At 46.3% G+C, this 20,794-nt stretch overlaps 2 protein-coding genes across 4 annotated transcripts in view; one reads left to right on the top strand and one right to left on the bottom strand.

The window, feature by feature from the left end:
- On the bottom strand, positions 1-13,470 carry abhd14a (abhydrolase domain containing 14A). Its single transcript, XM_078414323.1, has 5 exons — positions 13,292-13,470; positions 11,206-11,491; positions 8,023-8,138; positions 5,306-5,535; positions 1-1,856 (listed from the first exon to the last, which is right to left on the bottom strand). Exons 2-5 carry the CDS (start codon positions 11,466-11,468, stop codon positions 1,674-1,676), a joined length of 792 nt encoding a protein of 263 aa, XP_078270449.1. The 5' UTR covers positions 11,469-11,491; positions 13,292-13,470; the 3' UTR covers positions 1-1,673.
- Positions 13,360-20,794, top strand: part of LOC144601841 (transmembrane and coiled-coil domains protein 1-like) — a 24,538-nt gene continuing 17,103 nt past the window's right edge. Inside the window, exons 1-3 of one of the 3 annotated variants that reach the window (XM_078414320.1) lie at positions 13,360-13,497; positions 14,702-14,770; positions 16,851-17,579. In XM_078414320.1, coding sequence (XP_078270446.1) covers positions 17,022-17,579 — 558 coding nt within the window. In that variant the 5' untranslated portion in view covers positions 13,360-13,497; positions 14,702-14,770; positions 16,851-17,021. Of the gene's footprint in view, positions 13,498-14,701; positions 14,771-16,850; positions 17,580-20,794 lie in introns of those variants that run through there. The other 2 variants (XM_078414321.1, XM_078414322.1) reach the window with 2 other exon arrangements.

Here is a 20,794-nt window from a genome sequence, read left to right on the forward strand (position 1 = left end):
TGTTGTTTACTTGGATTTTCAGAAGGCCTTTAATAAAGTACGACACGTGAGGCAGCTAAACAAGGCCCATGGTATTAGAAGGAATATACTTGCATGGGTAGAAGATTGGCTGAATGGCAGAAGGCAAAGACTGGGAATAAAGGAGGCTTTTTCTGGTTGACTGCTGGTGACTAATGGTTTTCCGCAAGTGTCGGTGTTGTGGCTGCTACCATTTTCATGCTCGAAATGTCAAAGACTAGAGGGTATTATCTTAAAGTTAGAGGGATGTTTGGAGCAAGTTTTTTTCCCCCACTAAGGGTGGTGGGTGCCTGGAACGAGCTGCCAAGGACGATGCTGGAGGCAGATACAAGAGGCCTTTAGGTAGGTACATGAATTTGCAGGGAATGAAGGGATATGACTCGTATGCAGGCATGTGACATTTATCTTGGCACATAATTCAGCACAGAGATTGTGACCCAAAGGGCCTGTTCCCGTGCTGTACTCTTCTATTTTTATCTCTGTATAATTGTTCCTGCCCTTTTGGCTGAGTGTATCTCACCAAATGCAGGCCTTTGGTGGACTGTGATAACCCAGATCAGAGACCTTGCTGAGTGAGATCAGATCATTCAGATCATGCCAGGAATCAAATGGGGAATGTTCCTGGACTGTGCAACTCAGTACTATACCAATTACGGTAAAACATTGATCACTGTTGTTCACTATTTAGAAATTCCTTTCCAGTCACTGTGGCTCCAGTTTCCTTGATCTTTTCCACTCACCACGCTCCTACATACTCACCAGCGTCTGTTGGCAGCAGTTCCGTGAAACTTACATGGTTATGTTTCCTTTGAATTTACTGGAACCTTGCTTCCCTCCCTATTTAAACTTAATGGGTTCACAGGAAAGTTATTCTACTGTGAGCAGTGCTGAACTACTATCTACCTCTTTGATGACTCTTGAACTATCCTTGATCAGACTCTGCTGGCATTAACTTATTCGTTATTCCCATATCATGTATCTATACACTGTAAATGCATCGATTGTAATCATGTATTGTTTTTTTTGCTGACTGTTTAGCATGCAACAAAAAGCTTTTCACTGTACCCCGGTACACGTGACAATAATCTGAATTGAACTAGTGCATAAAAGTGTTGAGTATGAACATTAAAATTCAATAGACAACAAAAAAAATGCTGTCCTGTGCATACCAGATTGAGTTTTACTACAGTACGTTTAACATTCAGCCCACAACTTGACTTTACATTGCAAAACTCATTTTAATGTCAGTTTCTGTCAAATATTTAGATTAATCATTCTTTGTGGAACTTCTTGTTGACACCAAAAATGTGGTATTTGTTGTTATCTGAATGCTTTATGTTTAAATGGGTTCATGTTGCAGAGTTTCTCTATAAGAATAGAGAAAGTTGAGAAGTTCAGCTGCATAGGAAGTTGGTTCAGTACTGGTTTTGAGTACAAAAACAAAATGTTGAAAACTAATGGAGGGAAATGGACAGACTTCTTTAAACTGGTCCCAACCCGAAACATTGCTGTCCATTTCCTTCCACAGGTGTTGAATGACTCTCAAAGATTATCGAGCAGCTGTTTTTTACTTAAGATTCCAGCATCTCTTGGGTCGCATCAGTATTGACCTCGACTGTTTGGCAAGGACATACTGCATAGTAGCTAGCATACATTCACTGAATTTTAGTTAGAAAGTCCAGCAGACCATCGTGAAACTTCTGTGGCTCATCCAGATAGCAAGCATGACGGGCTGCAGGTATTTTGAAGATGCTGTGATGCGGAAGATGTCTCAAGTTATTCAAAGACTGTGCACCCAGATTTGTGTCCTTTTCTCCAAATACCACGAGCGTCGGAGTCTGTGAAGAGAAGCAGAGTTGTCCCTCTGTGAAACATGAATGCCCATCAGCACAACCTCATGAAATATAACAAAAATCACCCAATTCTTGCAGCAATCTCAGGGCTCACAGAAATGTATTCATTACTGTGGTGCAGAAAACATGAAGACATTTCACATAAACAAAATTCCTCTAACACCAATAAATTCTTCTGGATCTTTAAATTTGTTACATCACTAACTGTTAATTCTGACAAAGAATTCTTGACCTGAAACCTTAAGTCACTTACTCTGTCAGCAGATGGTGCCCGATGCATGGAGTATCTTTTGTATTCTCTATTATGTTATTTGTAGCTTTGATAAAATCCATCATAGAGATAAGGGAAAGAGTCTGGACTTTGGAAGTGACACTCAAGGAATTTAGTAAAGAAATGAAGATTGGAGATGGGCAGACAATTTTCAAGAACAGAGAATACAATTCCAATTTCTTTTGTGGACAGGTGTGAAGATGGCAGAATTTAAAGGATAGAGGATGGTACTTGAGGAGAAGTGTGATCAGATGGACTGCATTAGTGTCAAGGGAGGCGAATGATGGGAAATCTGGAGGTTGATGTACGTGCAGCGCAAGGGTATGATGAAACTCAGAAGAGGTCAACGTCATGGAAACTGATGTCATATTGGAATGTATCACATATTACACTGAGTCAGAAAGGTCCCATGAGTAGCAATAAAGGTCAAGCGACATGTTGGGGGAGATAACAAAAATGGCAGAATAAAAGCAGGTGTTAGTGGTGTTAAATGTGCATTTATTACAATCGGATCAAGGCAAAGATCTGTCAACGGTGACGAGGATGAACGAGGAATTGTGTAGTTCAACTTTTGAGGCAGACGTGGCGTTTAGTGCAGTCGAAGCAGCTGAAATTAGAGGTTTGAATCCATTTGACCCAAGTGGGAAAGCGAGTGTAGTGAATGCGCGTTGGGTGGCATAGTCAGAGGAACTTGGTGCCTATGCGGATAACCTGGGACTGTTTGTCGATGGGGCAATGTCGGTGTAGCTCACACGACAGAGAGCATTGGTATTGTACAGTGCTGGACCTTCAGTTCGGGAGACTTTCAAGACTCTTCCAGAGACTTAAGGCAATGCAGATTATGCTATGATTGTTGGTGCTTTGAAGAAGTATTGGGTGGTGCAAACAAATGCTACATTTCAGCGACATGTATTTTGCCAGATGACACAGAGGGAAAAGCATTGTTAAGTTGGGCACAAGATTGCATCAAGTTCTGAGGACTTCAAGTGTGGAGATGAGTTGCAAAATTAAATCAGGGATTAGGTTGTGTAAAGATGCAAATCAGATGGCTTGAAATGCAAGGAGAAAGGTGACATGGTAGCATTAACGGAAACACTGACAAATGCATCTTCATTTGAAGCCATGGAAACCCACTTCCAGACCATAAAGCCATGTGACATTAAATGGCACTAGCAAAGGACACATGTGATACAAAGGATGCAGTGAGGGTCATTTCAAAGTTGGAAATGATTGTGAGTGTTTCATGTGTGGGAATTACAGACATTTTGGCATGGATTCATGTTGCCCTGCCAGGGGATAAATGTGCAGAAAATGTGGGAAAATAGGCCATTTTGCAAAGAAATGTCAAACCCCAAGCAAACCAAAGGGATGATGGATAGACAAATAGATTTGGAGGAAGGGGCAAAATCATAGTTAGAGTCAGACAGTGTGGAAACAGGCTCTTTGGCCCAACTTGCCCACACCGACCAACATGTCCCATCTACATTAGTCCCACCTGCCTGCGTTTGGCCCATTTTCCTCTAAACCTGTCCTGACCATGTACCTGTCTAAATGTTTCTTAAATGTTGCAATAATACCTGCCTCAACTACCTTCTCTGGCAACTCATTCCATACACCCACCACCTTTTATGTAAAGGTTTTGTAAAGATGGGGCTTGATGGATCCTTTTGAAAGTGTGGAGAGGCTCAACAGAGTCTTCCACGAGGGATCAGGCCTGGGACTAGGCCAGGGGAGCATTAAGCATTAGTGTGGTGAAAGACTGGTGGATGGATTTGGGATCGAAAGTTCTATGAAAGACAAGGTGATAACAGACTTGGTTGAAAGGAAAATGGGCTACAGGAAGGCAGAATGAAATACATTCAGAGTTTCTTAATGGAAGAAGAGATGGAGTCTGGTTCCCAGTCATCTGCTCGGAGACTGGATGGGAACATTCCTTGGACTGCAAGGGTGAACTGTAGAATCTATTCAATGACAATTCATTCCTCACGTCTCAAGGTCCCTCTGGTGATGTGAATTCTGTGATGTGATGTGAAATGTTGTCAAAACATCACTGAAAATATAAAAGCAATCCCGTCAACCAAGGGAAAGCCTGACCCAAATATGTTCAAAATGGACTGGTGTACTGAGAACTTTGAATCCATTTGTCGGAAGCACACCAAGGTCCAGTGTAAACAGCAGGAGGCCACTATCCCCGTTTCCTGATCCACCCATGGCTGAGTCTGCACTCCCACACTGTACTCATCAGCCACCTCAGACCCAAGTAGTAGCAAAACACCCTGATTGGAATCTATTTACTAATTAAGAACAGATCTTTCAAGCTTCTAGATCCATAAAAAAAACAAAGACGACCAGCAAATTATAACCAGGCAGAGAAGGGATTCAGTGCAATAATGAACCAGCTGGATGAACTCAATGACCCCGGCAGCATTTTTGGAGGGAAATGGACAATGCTTTGGGTCAGGGCCCTTCATCGGAACTGAAAGCGGGGAGGTAGCCAGTATAAAGGGGTGAGGAGGTACGGTAAGCGGTGGTAATATGGGAGAATATTATTTTCGAACACCGGTAACCACGACAGTAACTGATAGGTGGATCCAGGTGTAGAGGAGGGAATTGGCAGATGATGGGTAGGTGGAAATAATGGCAGACTTTGGAGGCGATTGATGGAAGTAATGAAAGGCTACAGATGATGGAAGCTAATATGAAAGGAAGTTGAAGCATGGAACTAAATACGGGATGTTGTGTGGGGAGAAAGGAAGGATGTGGGGAGGAGGCGCAGTGGGAGATGTGTGTGGGTGATGGGCAAATGGAGTGGGAAGAAATAAAAAATAAACTGGGTGATGGGGGGCGTGAAGTTGACAAGAAAGGCTACGTAAGAGGAGCTGGGTGGACCAGAATGAAAGAGAAAAGGACAGAAACTGGAGAATACGATGTCCATGCTACTGGCTGATTATGAGTTGCTGTTCCTCTAGTTTGCATTAGACCTCACTCTGGCAGTGGAATTGGCTTAGGATACACAGGTTGATGTGGGAATGGGAAGAGGAATTAAAATGGGATTCAGTGCCAGGGTTTTGAGTTGTCAAGCCTCGTTTTGCTCCCCGCTAACTGCAGTAAGAGCGGCGAAGAGGAGATTATCATGGATAGCAGGATGGGAAACAAGGGTTACCTGAATTTTTTGATACTGCTCAACACTGTAGGCATTTGTCCCCACAGGTGCAATGGGAACAAAGCCCTTCAGTCTCTGGCTGTGAAGAATCACGAAGGGGATGGAGAATTGACCACTCATTGATGGACTGATCATGACTGGAGTTTGAAGTCCCACAGTATTCAGGAAGGTCAGCAAGAAGTCAGCCTTGTTCATTTTCCCAATCTCCATCGGTGGGGTATTTCCAAAGCCTATTAAACAAAACATTAATTAGGCATCAGCTGAATATGTGGTTTACAAGGAATACAGGACAAGAGGAAGCAATTCAGATATGTGCTGTCTATTCAGAGAACAGTAGACAATAGACAATAAGTGCAGGAGTAGGCCATTCGGCTCTTCGAGCCAGCACCGCCATTCAATGTGATCATGTTTGATCATTCTCAATCAGTACCCAGTTCCTGCCTTCTCCCCGTACCCCCTGACTCCGCTATCCTTAAGAGCTCTATCTAGCTCTCTCTTGAAAGTAGCACAGGAACAGGACCTTTGGCCCACATCTGCACATCTGCACAAGTTAAACTAATTTCATCTGCCTGCATGTGATCCATATCCATCCATTCCCCACATATCAAGTACTTGTGTAAAAGTCTTCTAAATGCCATTATATATCTGCCTCCATCACCATTCCAGTCACCCACCACTCTTGTGTAAAAATCTTGCTTTGCCTATCTCCTTTAAACTTTGCCTCTTCTCCTTAAAGCTATACCTCTAGTCTAGGTAAAAGGTTCTGACTGTACCTTATCTATACCTCTCAATTATAAACTTCTATCACTTTGTTCAACCTCTCCTCAGAGCTAATACCTTCTAATCCTGGAAGCATTCTGGTAAACCTCTTCTGTACCATCTCCAAAACCTCCACATGGTTCCTGTTATGGAGTGATCAGAACTGCACACAATATCCCAAATGTGACCTTACCAAAGCCATGTAAAGCCTCAGCATGATGTCCTGACTCTGATAATCAATGCCCTGACAAAGAAGGCAAGCATACCATGCACCTTCTTTACCTCTTGGCCACTTTCAGGGAGCTATAGACTTGAACCCCAGGATCCCTTTGCACATCAAAGCTGTTCAGGGTCTTGTCATTAACTATATTCATTGTCATTAATTATTCCAGAACCAGGGGCCACAGTTTAAGAATAAGGGGTAGGCCATTTAGAACGGAGATGAGGAAAAACTTTTTCAGTCAGAGAGTTGTGAATCTGTGGAATTCTCTGCCTCAGAAGGCAGTGGAGGCCATTTCTCTGGATGCTTTCAAGAGAGCTAGATAGAGTTAATGATAGCGGAGTCAGGGGGTATGGGGAGAAGGAAGGAACAGGGTACTGATTGTGAATGGCGGTGCTGGCTCGAAGGGCCGAATGGCCTACTCCTGCACCTATTGTCTATTATATACTTTCTGAAGAATCCATTGGAGGCTCTTTACAACTTGGGAATGTTTAATGATAAGAGAAGGCGCTGTTGTTCAGAAACAGAAAGCAGCCAATTAGAATATGTGATCAGTCTGTCTTTTTGAATCTGTTCCACAGAAAAGGAGGCCAATCAACTAGCTTCAGACCATTACATAAGGACACAAGAAGCCAATCAGCAGCCCCAGTTCTCGACAGCAGGAAGAAGCCAATCAGCTGTCTTGAGTTAATTGCAAAGATACAGGAAGCCAATCAGTCCACTGAGTGGAGTGGCTCTGTATTCCGAGAATGAAAGGAGTATATCATCACCTTATCAGGCTGGGTATGGTGTATTCAGGATGCTCCCCCTGGCAGAGTTTAGAACTGAAGATCACTGTCTCAAAATTAATGGTCATTAGCTGGCAAATCTTTGGAATTCTCTACCCGGGAAAACCACATAGGCTCAGTCATCAAGTTCAATCAAAACATTGATAGATTTCTGAATATTCAGTGAATCGAGGGATGAGGAATTCTAGGCTGAAGCAAAATCAGCCATGACTGATGAACATCGAAAACTTAAATGGATGACTCCTACTCCGATTCCTCATGTTCTTACAGACAGGAAATCAATCAGCCTCCTCTATCATTCAGTAATGGGAAGAATGCTCTCAGACTTCGAAGGAATAATGGAAGGCAGGACTATGTTAGTCAGACCCCCCCCGGAATTTCTCATACAGAAACAGAAAAAGGTCAGTAAACTCCGTCTGGAGTACTACATCATTAAGTTCATTAGTATTTGTTACAATCCCTAGAAACAGGAGATGACGGATCCACTCCCTGTCAGGATCTGGAACAGGCTAATTGGACCCCTGATTTGGATACATGGAGTTCCTGGGGGGGAGGGGAGGGGAGAGAGCGTGGCGGATGGGAGGGTGCTAGACTAATGCAGGAGAGGTTTTGGGGAATTTTGAGGGGGGGATGAAGTGAGTGGGTGGGAGGGAGGAGAGGACACTTTGGCTGCAGCGCTGCCGGCACGGGGCCGAGGTGAGTGGCACCCTCTCCCCTTCCCTGCCCCCCCTCGCCCGTCCACGACCCCAGGGGACACTCCCCGCCCGGCAACGGGCTTCGTCAATTGGAGGGTTGCCGGGCCCGCAGGATCGTCAGTTGGGGGAGGGTTGCCCCAGGAGAGGCCCGCAGAAGTGATTTGGACCAAATGGGTCCACCTCAGTCTAGTGAATATATAAATACAGAGGGTTCCAGTTTTAAGCATTAAAAATAAACAGTCATGAAGTCTCTACCTGGTAAGTCCATTGCTACAGCTCGGTACCCTTGCTGTGCGAGAAGATTGAGTGTCCCAAGGCTTTCCCAGGTCTGAGAGCTGAACGCCTGCCCATGCAGCAATAATACCTCCAGGCTGAGCAAAGAAAAGGTCCAGTTTGTCAGGAAAACATTGTGCTTTAAGAGTGCAGTTAAATCACTTGGAAAACACAACATAATTGAAATTTACTTCAACCTACAATTTTCTTTCCACACTAGGTCAAGATTTCTATTAAGTTGGACCAGCGATCCTACTAATGCTATCGTACACACTAGGGAATTTACAATGATACAAAACCAATCTACCTGCAAAACTGTACCCCCTTGGAGTGTGGGAGGAAACTGGAGATCCCGGGGAAAACTCACGCAGGTCATGGGGAGAACGTACAAACTCTGTACAGACAGCTCCCGTGGTCAGGATCGAACCCGTCTCTGGCGGCAGTAAGGCAGCAACTCTACTGCTGCACTACCGGACCACCCTTCTTTTGATATATTTTGATTTCACTCAATTCATTCATTTGAATAGCATATTGAATTTGACAATAATAAAAAATTGAATTTAGCATCCATTCAATAGTATCAGAATCTGCTTGCTGCACAATAATTCTATTTCAAGCATTAAGCATATACTGCACAATCCTTTAAAATATGCAACATCTCCACTGGGATCTCCATCTGCAACATCTCCACTCACAGGGATTCTCTCGCCCTTCGCTGCTCAAAGTAAGAAAGGGGTATTGTGGGATGGCACTGAGAACAGAGTGATGGGAAGAAGCAGACCATCATGGGGTGGCACAATGATGCAGCGGAGTTAGTGCCCTACAGCGCCCGAGACCGATCTCATGGAACAGTTGACTCCACATACCTGCTCCTGGATCCAACCAGGAGCAGCCACCGAAGTAGAGAATGTGGGAGACGCGCTGGACTGCAGGTGAGATGAAACAACGTGGGTTCAAGTCCCCCCCCCCCCCAGCTGACAACATCCAAACTATTGAGAGCGAGCTGGATGAACCTACAGCTAGGCTCACCTACCTTAGGAAATGGAGAGATTACTGTGTGCTCGGTTTTACAAAGACATGGCTCACTCCCGCTTCACCTGATTGCACCATACAACCCAAGGGCTTCTCGCTACATCGGATATCATCATATCATATCATATATATACAGCCGGAAACAGGCCTTTTCGGCCCACCAAGTCCGTGCCGCCCAGCGATCCCCGTACATTAACACTATCCTACACCCACTAGGGACAATTTTTACATTTACCCGGCCAATTAACCTACATACCTGTACGTCTTTGGAGTGTGGGAGGAAACCGAAGATCTCGGAGAAAACCCACGCAGGTCACGGGGAGAACGTACAAACTCCTTACAGTGCAGCACCCGTAGTCAGGATCGAACCTGAGTCTCCGGCGCTGCATTCGCTGTAAAGCAGCAACTCTACCGCTGCGTTCTCGGGCAAGGTGAGGGGTGGAGTGGTCTGCTTCCTAATTAACTCCACACAGTGCTTGGATATGGCAGTCCTGGAGAGCTACTGGTCCTTGGACCAGAAATATCTTATGGTGTAGTGTCGTTCCTCCTACCTACCGAGGAAATCCACTTTGGCTATCTGATAGCCTACATCAGAACCCACGCCGACGCTAGGCTGGGACTTGAGAATCTATAAACCACTAATAATACCCTTGAAACAAAATACCCTGACGCTTTGTTCATAACAGTCATAACAATTAGGCCAAGAATGTTCTACCAAAATAGTACCAGCACGTATCCTGTTCAACCAGAGGCCCAAACATCCTCGACCACTGCAATACAACCAACACCACACAACTTACACCTCATCCCCTGATCTCACTTTGATCGCCTCAATTATTTCTACTCCTTACTGACAACAACTAAAGCTAGAGGATGTGGTTCAGAAAGTCGTGCAGTGCAGGTCTGAACATAGGGCAGGCAGGGTTCACCAGAATTATACATTTTTTAAGGGCAGCATGGTGGTGCAGAAGTAAAGGTGCTACTTTGCAGCGCCAGAGATCTGGGTTCAATCCTGACTTCAGGTACTGTCTTTATGGAGTTTGTACATTTTCCCAATGACCTGTGTGGGTTCCCTCCAGGAGCTCTGGTTATCCCCTACACTCCAAAGATGTACAGGTTTGTCGGCTAATCAGCTTGATAAAATGTAAATTGTCCCCAGTGTGTGTAGGATAATGATAGCAGCCCGTCCTCGGCCCGACTGCCTCTCTCCTTCATACGTTTCGCCTCTCCGTTCCTTCAGCCTTTGTGCCCCGAGGGGCGCCTCCCACAGCTGGCCTTGAAGGCACGGGAGGTTAGCCCCCCTCCCCCCATCCTCCACCTACCGGCCCTTTGTCCAGCGTCCGCTGGTATCGCCGACACTGTCCTCCTTCCGGGGTTCTCGATTTTCGGGGGCGAGTGGGAGATGAGCCTCAGACCCAGCCCAGCCAGGTTCCGCGGCCAGCTGCCTGTCCGGTTTGGCAACCACCTGCGCGGCCCCGAGTCCGTCAACACCGGTGGCTCGGGGCTGTGTTTGGAAGCGGCTCCCCTCGACAAGCCGTGGCCCGATGGTCCTTTGGTGGTGAAGGGGACTGGATTCTCGACTACCTCATCAACAGACTACAATCTGTATGAATTGGAATCAACACTTCCTCCTCGTTAACATTGGAGCACTTCCAGGATGCATGCTCTTCTCACTCTATACTCATGACTGTGTAGCGAACACAGTTCCAATTCTATCTTCAAATTCACTGACGACACCAGCATTGTTGGACAAAGTAGTTTGTAGGTTAAATACAAAATTCCCTCCTACAGTTCCACTAAGGACTTGGGTTTCTTTTGCACTAATGTGGTTATTAATTTCTTGAATTTATATTTATTATATATTTTCTATCTGTGTTGAGTTTCCAGGCATGTAATGCTGCTGCAATGACAAATTTAATTGTTCCACTCTTGGTACATATGACAATTAAACTTGACTACTTGACTCTCGATTCCCCTCTTCAAAAGTTGTAATCATTAGTGAAGCTTAACCTACCCTCTAAAAATCTATGCGGGTTTCTTTTAATCAAAATGTTCAAATGTTTCAGGTAAACTAACAGTTTTGTATAACTAGATTCTTAAGGAATCGCACAGTTTTTGTGCAATCTTACTTACCTAGGCTGTGAGCTTTCTCCATCCTTTTCTGGAGGTAGAGCTTCCCTACAGAACACTTTCACGGTTCCAGCATTTTGAGTGTTCTGCACAGTGACATTGATGGAAAGCAGTTGTGTGCGAATCATGCCCAGTGACCAAGGCGGCCCCGTAGGCTTGGAGCTCGCAAGCAGGGCGTCGGGGAGGAAATAGTAGATTAAAACTGTCACACCAATGAGGAGCACAAAGATCAGCAGACTGCTTCGGCTGGATGAACAGATGTTCATACTCTTCCTCAAAAGGGAGAAGTCTGAAACAATAAATGACACAAAATCCCAATTTTCACGCGAGGGGTCCAAGTTCCCACATGTTACAACAACTAAACCCGGCTAAATTGTTACATTTAATTATTTTAGATTACATTTCACTAATTAATTATTTGCTCCCACAGACAATCCCAAGAGACTGGGAAAACCTCGCCGATGATTACTAATCAGTTGGGTAAATGGCCCTAGGAATAGTTAATAAAGTTCAATGCAGATAAGTGCAAGGTGTTGCATTTTGGGAAGCAGAGGGATCTAGGAGTGCAGGTACATTGTTCCTTGAAAGTGGTGGCACGTAGATTGGGTAGGCAAGGCGGCTTTCATCAGTCACCGTATTGAGTACAGAAGTTGGGATGTTATGTTACAGTTGTGCAAGACATTCGGAGTATTGTGTTCAGTTTTGATCACCCTGCTAGAGAAAAGATAATGTTAAGTTGGAAAAATGCAGAGATTTATGAAGGCATTGTCAGGACTTGAGGGCCTGAGCTACAGGGAGAGGTTTGACATTAGTGTGTTCAAGTAAATTAAGGCAGAGGGAGATGGATGCTTGATGAGCAAAGTGCACATAGGCAGGAATGCAGAGGTACAGTTATGACAATATTTTGCATTTGTGCTCCATGATTCTGTGTACAAGGGCAGAATCCTGTACATTTCAAATAGCTTCCTCAACCCATTTTTAAAATGATTTGTGCAAAACATGTTCTTGTACTCTCTTGAATGAACCATGGTTATATTGAATGCTGGAACAGTCTCAAGGGCAGAGTAGATCCTAATCTGAACATACATATATAGACATTTAATATGTTGGAACCCTTGATTGTTCAGAACATTTCTAATAATGTTGGTCTGCACCATAGAACATAGAACAGTACAGCACAGGAATAGGCTCCTCAGCCCACAATGTTTGTGCCAAACACGATGCCAATTTAAACTGATCTCATTTGTCTGTACACAATCCATATCTCTCTATTCCCCGCACTTCCATGTGCCTATCTAGAAGCCCAACTTAAATGCCACTGCCTCCACCATCACCCCTGCCAATGTGTTCCATGCCCACATGAATGTAAAAATTTGCGCCGCACACCATTAAATTCTCCCCTCTCACCTTATAGCTACGCTCTCTATTATTGGTCATTTCCCTCCTGGGAAAAAGATTCTGACTGTCTACCCTATCTATGCCTCTTATACTTTTATATACTTCTATCAAGTCTCAATATCTCAATAGAAGGCCCAAAACATCACCAATCCATGTCCTCCAGAGATATTGCCTGACCCGCTGAGTGCTCCAGAGCTTTGTGCTTTGTTTTTGTAAATCAGCATCTGCAGTTGCTTTTTTTGCCATTATATTAAAGCTCTTTGTGGCTCTGGCCTTTTAAATCCTTATCTTTTAGTGGGAGGGGGTAGGGTGAGGGGGTGGTGTGGGGGGCTGAGGGGGTGGGGGAGGGGGGGCTGAGGGGGTGGGGGAGGGGGGGCTGAGGGGGTGGGGGAGGGGTGGCTGAGGGGGTGGGGAGGGGTGGCTGAGGGGGTGGGGGAGGGGGTGGCTGAGGGGGTGGGGGAGGGGGTGGCTGAGGGGGTGGGGGAGGCTGAGGGGGTGGGGGTGGGGGAGGGAGAGGCTGAGGGGGTGGGGGAGGGGGTGGCTGAGGGGGTGGGGGAGGGGGTGGCTGAGGGGGTGGGGGAGGCTGAGGGGGTGGGGGAGGGGGTGGCTGAGGGGGTGGGGGAGGCTGAGGGGGTGGGGGAGGGGGTGGCTGAGGGGGTGGGGGAGGGAGAGCAACCTCCCGCCGCCTTACCTGCTCCTGGCTCCGTCCCTCGGCCGCCGGCTTGTGATTGGTGGCGGGTGCTCTGCGCGCTGACGTGAGGTGGCGTGGCTCGCTGGCGGCCGCAGCGCGCAGGCCGGAGGCGGCGGCGGCCCCGGAGCACAGACCGGCCCCCGCCTTGGCGGCCCCGGAGCGGAGCCCTACCCCCGTCCCCTACAGCTGACAGCGCTTGGATCGCGGTAGGTCTGGGCTCCGTCCGCCTGTGGTGCCGGAGCGCCACTATAGGGGGGATCCTTCCGGCTGCCAGCCCGGCTCAGCCGAGGAGTGGAGTTACCGGCAGCCGGCGAGGGTTGGTGGGGATGATGGGGGGGTGGGGGGGATGCGGGGCTGGGCCGGGGGGTGATGAGCGGGATGGGGGGCGCGGGCTGGACCGGACCGGGGGTGATGAGGGGGGCGCAGGGCTGGGCCGGGGGGTGATAGGGGACTGGGCCGGGGGGTGATGGGGGGGGGGGGGGGGCTGGGCCGGGGGGTGATGAGGGGGGCGCAGGGCTGGGCCGGGGGGTGATAGGGGACTGGGCCGGGGGGTGATGGGGGGGGCTGGGCCGGGGGGTGATGAGGGGGTCGCGGGCCGGACCGGGGATGATGAGGGGGATGAGGGGCTGGGCCGGGGGGTGATGAGGGGGATGAGGGGCTGGGCCGGGGGGTGATAGGGGACTGGGCCGGGGGGTGATGGGGGACTGGGCCGGGGGGTGATGAGCGGGATGGGGGGCGCGGGCCGGACCGGGGATGATGAGGGGGATGAGGGACAGGGCCGGGGGGTGATGGGGGACTGGGCCGGGGGGTGATGGGGGACTGGGCCGGGGGGTGATGGGGGACTGGGCCGGGGGGTGATGGGGGACTGGGCCGGGGGGTGATGGGGGACTGGGCCGGGGGGTGATGGGGGACTGGGCCGGGGGGTGATGGGGGGCTGGGCCGGGGGGTGATGGGGGGCTGGGCCGGGGGGTGATGAGCGGGATGGGGGGCGCGGGCTGGACCGGGGGTGATGAGGGGGGCGCGGGCCGGACCGGGGATGATGAGGGGGATGAGGGACTGGGCCGGGGGGGGGGGATGCGGGGCTGGCAGTGGAGGGTGGGAATGAATAGGACGCGGGGAGCAGGGCTCGGGCTGGCCGAGAGGGAAGGCTGGCTTGCCAGTGTGCGCTCAGACACCGCAGGCAGTGTGAAGGTGACCGATATGGGCGAGAGACTGGGTGAGGGACGCAACGGCCTGAGGTAGCATTAGGAGCTGCGAGACAGGAGGTGTTGGGGAATGAGGTTGGGACATAATTAAGGTGAATAATCATAGTACGTTTTCCAGGGTAGGGTAGTCTAAAACTAAAGGGCATAACTTTAAGATGTGAGGGGAAACTTTTAAAGAAGACCTGAGGGATTTTTTTCCCCACAGGATGGTGGGTATATGGAACGAACTGCCAGAGGAGGTGGGAATTACGACATTTAAAAGACATTTGGACAGGTACATCAATCGGAAAGGCTTGGAAGGAAATGGGCAGATGTAGGCAAGTGGGTCTTGGTCAACTTGAGTAATTGGACAAAATGCATGGAAAGTAGGTGCAGATGGGACTACAGTGTGTCATGATGAGGAAAGAGGGAAATGGCCATTGGTAAGAGTGACCTGGCCTGAATTCTGAGTTAGGAACTCTTAGGCATTGACTTAAATATGTGTGAAGGGCTGAGCAAAGAGGAAGTCTGAGGAGATTGGGCTTCTGGCAGCAGGTTTGATCTTCCATCTTTGGGCTGGTGTTGTAATTTATTGAGTAATCAATATGGCAAAGCTGTGTCATGGGCAGTAGATAGTTGAACGAGTGGTGGTGTTTGTACATCATGAAGATGTCTTTGATTGATAGAGGATGTGTAGCTTCACTGTTGTTACACAGTTTAATTTTTTTAATTCAGACACTGGTTATACTATACGGTAGATCATGAAAATATAGGGGAGGGTTGTAGATGTTGAGGTTCTGCATGGTAGGCTGCTCTGGAAGCTTCGATCTAGGGAGAGCTAGGTCGATACAGAACTGACGAGGGTGGAAGTGGAGGGTTATTTTTCAGACTGGAGGCCGATGGTAGTGATGCACCTCGGAGATCTGTGCTGGACCCATTGCTGTTTATGGTTTATATCAACGATTTGGATGAGAATGTACAAGGCATAATCAATAAGTTTGCAGATGACACTAAACTAGGTGGTGTCATAAACTGTGAAGAAGGATATCAAGAAATTCAGGGAGATCTTGATCAGTTGGGTAAGTGGGCTGGGGAATGGCTAATGGAAATTATAAGTGAGAGGTGTTGCATTTTGGGAAGTCAAATGGCAGGACCTTCAAAGAGAATGATAGGGCCCTGGGGAGTGTTGTAAAGAGAGATCTAGCGATACAGGTGCATACTTCCCTGAAAGTGGTGTCATATATAGATAGGGTTGTAATGAAGGCTTTGGGCATATTGGCATTCATCAGTTAGGGAATTGTGGCATTGTGTTACAGTTATACAAGACATTAATGAGACTGCACAACTATTGTAAGAAAATAACTGCAGATGCTGGTACAAATCGAAGGTATTTATTTCACAAAATGCTGGAGTAACTCAGCAGGTCAGGCAGCATCTCAGGAGAGAAGGAATGGGTCGAGACCCTTCTTCAGACATGTCAAGGGGGGCGGGACAAAGGAAGGATATAGGTGGAGACAGGAAGATAGAGGGAGAACTATCGTGTTCAGTTTTGGTCATCATTATAGGAAAGATGTCATTAACCTGGAAAGTGTGCAGAGATTATTTACGAGGATGTTGCCAAGAGGGTGTGGCCTGAACTATAGTGAAAGGTTGAGCAGGCTAAGATTTTATGATTTTATATCAAAGTAATCAGCAATTGTTCAACTAAAATTCCAATGAGAGCACTAATCATTCCTGTTTGAGCTGCAATTATTATTGAAAATACTGCTGGTTTTAGGCCAATTTAATTTATTTTTGTGAATTAGTATTGCTGAAAATTTTATTATTGGAAAATCTCCCCAGCTTTGTTGCTGCTATCCTTGCTTTGGCTGCTCTGAATGCTTCAGTTATGCTTCTAATCTAGTTTTGATACCAAATGTACAAGTAAAGATTTCTGATCTTTCAGAATTCACTTTCTATAATCTCTTAACAGATAACTTTTTTAAAAAACTGAGGATGCAGATAGATCAGCATATTTGCTTTCAAAGTGCTTTAGATGACCTGGCTAAATAATTCTTTTCTAGAACTTTCATTCTGCTTGGGGCTGCTTGGGTGGTTATTTCTTTGGATTGTGCACCAACTGAGTGAAACCAGGAATCCAAATATCAAGACCCTGTGCAGCATTATTTTTAGGAATAATTTAAGGCTAAATTCGGCTTGCAACTTTATATGAAGCAGTGCAGTAATATAAACTATTAACCTGCAAAGGACAGGTGAATTTCACCATTATATTTTTGATTGGCTTGGTGAGATTGGAGATCAGAAATGTTTGTGCAGAGCTTTATATTTCGCATTTGCATGAAATGTAATATTTGCTTTTTTTTCTTTTATGTCAGACAAGCATGAAGTGACATTGACACGTGCTGCATGCTGAAATCTTATAAGAATGTACCACCTGTTCAGGAACTAGACCACCAAATGAAACTATTATTTAAAGAGACCCAAACCATTTATATACCAGTAAATATAATATATATCAATTTAGAAATCTAACGAGAAAGCCTCAGATGGAGCAGGTTAATAATGACCCTTCACTTAATGACCTAGACAGCGACAGCAGATCCACAGACAACGAAGGCAGTAAACCAAGTGACTTAGAACACTCCTTGTCCAAAATAACACACAATGCTTTGGAGAACTTTGGACAAGGCTTAAAGCAACTTTTTCATCAACGACGCCGATCATCCGTCTCACCCCAAGATGCTCTTCAAGTTTCAGCCAACCAAGATCACCCAAGCCCAGACATCTCTGCCCCAACTGCTGAGCTGGAATGGGCAGCTCCAACTCATCCCTCTGCTCAGCCCACTGCTCTCAACAAGGTCCTACAGCAGTTCCGCGTGGCTCCCATGATGAGACGGGGTGCGAGCTTGCCGAGCAGGAGAAATAGATTGGATCCACCCAGGGGAAGTCCACAGATATCTCGCAAGTCCATTCCAGATGGTACCAGTTGTCTCCTGCTACAATCCGGCAGACCCCGTTCCTCGTCCACCACCGATGCACCAACCTCTTCCTTGTTTGGGGAGTCCTTGGCCTTCAGTCCTCATGCAGGAGATGAGTTTGATCGGGTAATTGCTTATCTTTTTAAATGTTTGTTGGATTCTGCAGTTGCTGAGTGCAGTCCAATTACGTTGGCAGACCATGAAAACCTGTTATGTTTTGCTAGTAGATTGCCAGGCCCTGATGTAACTCGTCCTCCATCAGCATGTGGTCTGTTTAGCATGCCAGAGGTGCTGATTACAGTCGAGGACTTTGTACTGAATGCACTTCTTCCGAGGTTTCACTTGCTGTTAGCTATGGTGCTTATTAGGAATTGAGGTGGGTTCACAAGAGTAAATGATGTGAGGCAGCTGAATTTAGCTTTAAAAAGTATGGGAAGCAGGGCCCAGGGAATGGGGGGAGGATGGAGTGAATTCCAAAGATTCACAATTTGTTGGACAAAGACATTTCTCTTCTTAGCTGTCCTAAACGGTTAAATCCTTATTTTGAAACTCTGATCCCCATTTTCAGCATCCCCATGCATCTATCCTGACATCTTAAGAATGTTGCCTGTTTAATCGATCTCTACTCATTCTTTCAAATACAAGTGTTATAGGACCAATCTGTTTACTCTCTCCCCATAAGCAAACCCCACCTGCCTCCATCCGAGGAATCAATCTATTGAGCCTGCATTCATTCACTGTCTTAAGTATATTTTTCATTTGCTGCAGAGACCAGACCTGTGCATAACAGTACATGTGCAGTCTCACTAGGGCCTGAAGAAACTGACGGTAGTTATCACAACTCTTGTATTCAAATCCATTAATAATACAGACCTTCGTGTAATTTGTCTTCCTCATTTCTTGCTGTTCCTGTATATTAATCCCAACATTTTTTAGCTTCTCACTATTTAAAAGTATTTTTCTATTTTTCAACAAAATTGCAGGATCTCGCTTTTTCCCTCATTGAATTCCCTCTGCCATGTTATTACCCACTTGCTTACTTAGAACATAAAAAAACATAGAGCAGTACAGCACAGGAACAAGCCAATAGGCCCACAATGTCTGTGCCGAACATGATGCCAAGATAAGCTGATTTCATCTGCCTCCATGTATCCCTCCATTCTCTGTATATCCATGGGCCAATCTAAAAGCCTCTTTGACTATATCCCCTTGAAGCCCCTCTGCATTGTCCTTGCAATTCTCACTGTCGAGGCGTTGATGCAGTGCTGGTCCCATGTTGAGTTGGGTTGTCATTAACAATTAACTGACCAGGGCATCTTTTCTCTTAACATTGCATGGGTTTTTTTTGCCATTGGTTCAGATTAGTGGTGTGTTGTTTGGTAAAAATTTAGGTACTTGCAGTTTTTAAAATGCGAAATCAAGGAGAGCTTTGACTTTGTCTGTGTAAAGGGCAACTATATTTAAATAACATCTATTATTATCATTGTGTAAGCCTTTGCCTTTATAATTTATTTGACAAGCACTCATATATTGTGAACACCTTTTCTCATCGCATTGCTGCCACTGCTTTTACTCGAGCCCCACTGTGCACTCCTCTGTGTCGGGCCACAATAAGCACATCTCGGAAACTAGTGGGATTGGTTGAGCAGCCTTTGGCAATTTCGCAAGTTTTTTAATCACAACAGAATTGAGTGGTATGGATCTTGTGTGGGAAAGTGGTGCTGAGATCTTACTGACTCGCTGAGCTGGCAAGGTTATCGAACCACTCAGAGGGTCATTTAGATTGATGTCGTCATTGTTTCACGTCCTCTAGGGTTCCATTCCTGTGAATTGTTCATAATTCATAATCTGAACGGTTTGCATGTTGGAAATGTGGCCATCCAGCAATATCTTTAAGCAAAATCATAAGCCTTCTAAGGGATCGTGTGCTTAAACTAATGCGTTTAACTCAACCATTGAGATCAGAGTTCCACATGGCAGAAGATATCTGCAGCAGCCAGCAAATCCATCCTGCCAGTTCTCAAAAGCTTGCCCATATGTATGAGCTGTATATAAATTGGGCGTTCGTAACCTTGGGAGGACCTGTAATGTGAAGTGTCTGAACTATTGAAACTTGGAAATACAAGGAACTGTAGACAAAAAAGACACAAAGTGCTGGAGTACCTCAGCACGTCAGGCAGCATCTCTGGAGAACATTGGGACGGGATCCTCCTTCAGTCAGAAGAAGGGTCCCGTCCCGAAATGCCATCTATCCGTGTTCTCCAGAGATGCTGCCTGACTCGCTGAGTTAGTACTACACATTGTGTCTTTCATTGAAACTTGGATTTGGACTCCATAAGAATCCTAAAGAGTGTACTGGCAGAGAGCAACCGTATGTGTTGTGGGTCTGTTCAGTTCAGCTCTGTGCATTGACTGATTTGTATGCTGTACTCTTTTTTAATAACACATTAAAAAATGACTAATATACTTCAACACCAGGTAAAGCTCGATAGTTTTGTGCAGAGTTCATCTTTAATTTGTAACTTTTCAGAACCATGATTTTTAAGTCGGCCTAAATTTTCTTTGCATTCTATCTAGAACATAGAACAGGAACCGCACAGTAGCGCAGCGGTAGAGTTGCTGCCTTACAGCAATGGAGACCCGGGCTTGATCCTGCCATGGGTGTTGTGTGGAGTATGTACATTCTCCCTGCGACCGCATGGGTTTTCTCCGGGTCCTCTGGTTTCCTCCCACATTCCAAAGACGGCAGGTTTGTAGGTTATTTGGCTTCTGTAAAATTGCCCCTATGTGTGTAGGATAGAACTAGTGTACAGGTGATCATTGATGGGCTGAAGGGCCTGTTTCAACGCTGTATCTCTAAACTAAACTACAGCACATGAACAGGCCCATCAGCCTACAATGTCTGTGCTGAACATGATGCCAAGACCATTTCCTATCTACGTGCGCATAACTTGTATCCGTCCATTTGCTGCATATCCATATGCTGATCCAAAAGCCTCTTTAAATGCTACTATTGTATCTGCCTCAACCACTAATCCCAGCAGCACATTCCATGCACTCCTGTTGACCCTTTATTAAAAAAATGTGGCCCTGTATATCTCCTTTGTACTTTGCCCATCTCACTTTAAAGTTATGCCCTCTGGTATTTGATTTTTCCATCCTGGAAAAAGGTTATGACTGTCTACCCTAAATATGCCTCTCATAATCTTATGTACCTCTCTCAGATCTCCCCGCAACCTCCGGCATTCCCGAGAAAATAATGTAAGTCTATTCAACCTCTCCCTGTGGCTAATACCCACAGGTATCCAGGCAACACTCTGCACCCAGAGAAAACAATCAAA

The sequence above is a fragment of the Rhinoraja longicauda genome, chromosome 17, assembly GCF_053455715.1.
Source record: "Rhinoraja longicauda isolate Sanriku21f chromosome 17, sRhiLon1.1, whole genome shotgun sequence".
Taxonomy (NCBI): domain Eukaryota; kingdom Metazoa; phylum Chordata; class Chondrichthyes; order Rajiformes; family Arhynchobatidae; genus Rhinoraja; species Rhinoraja longicauda.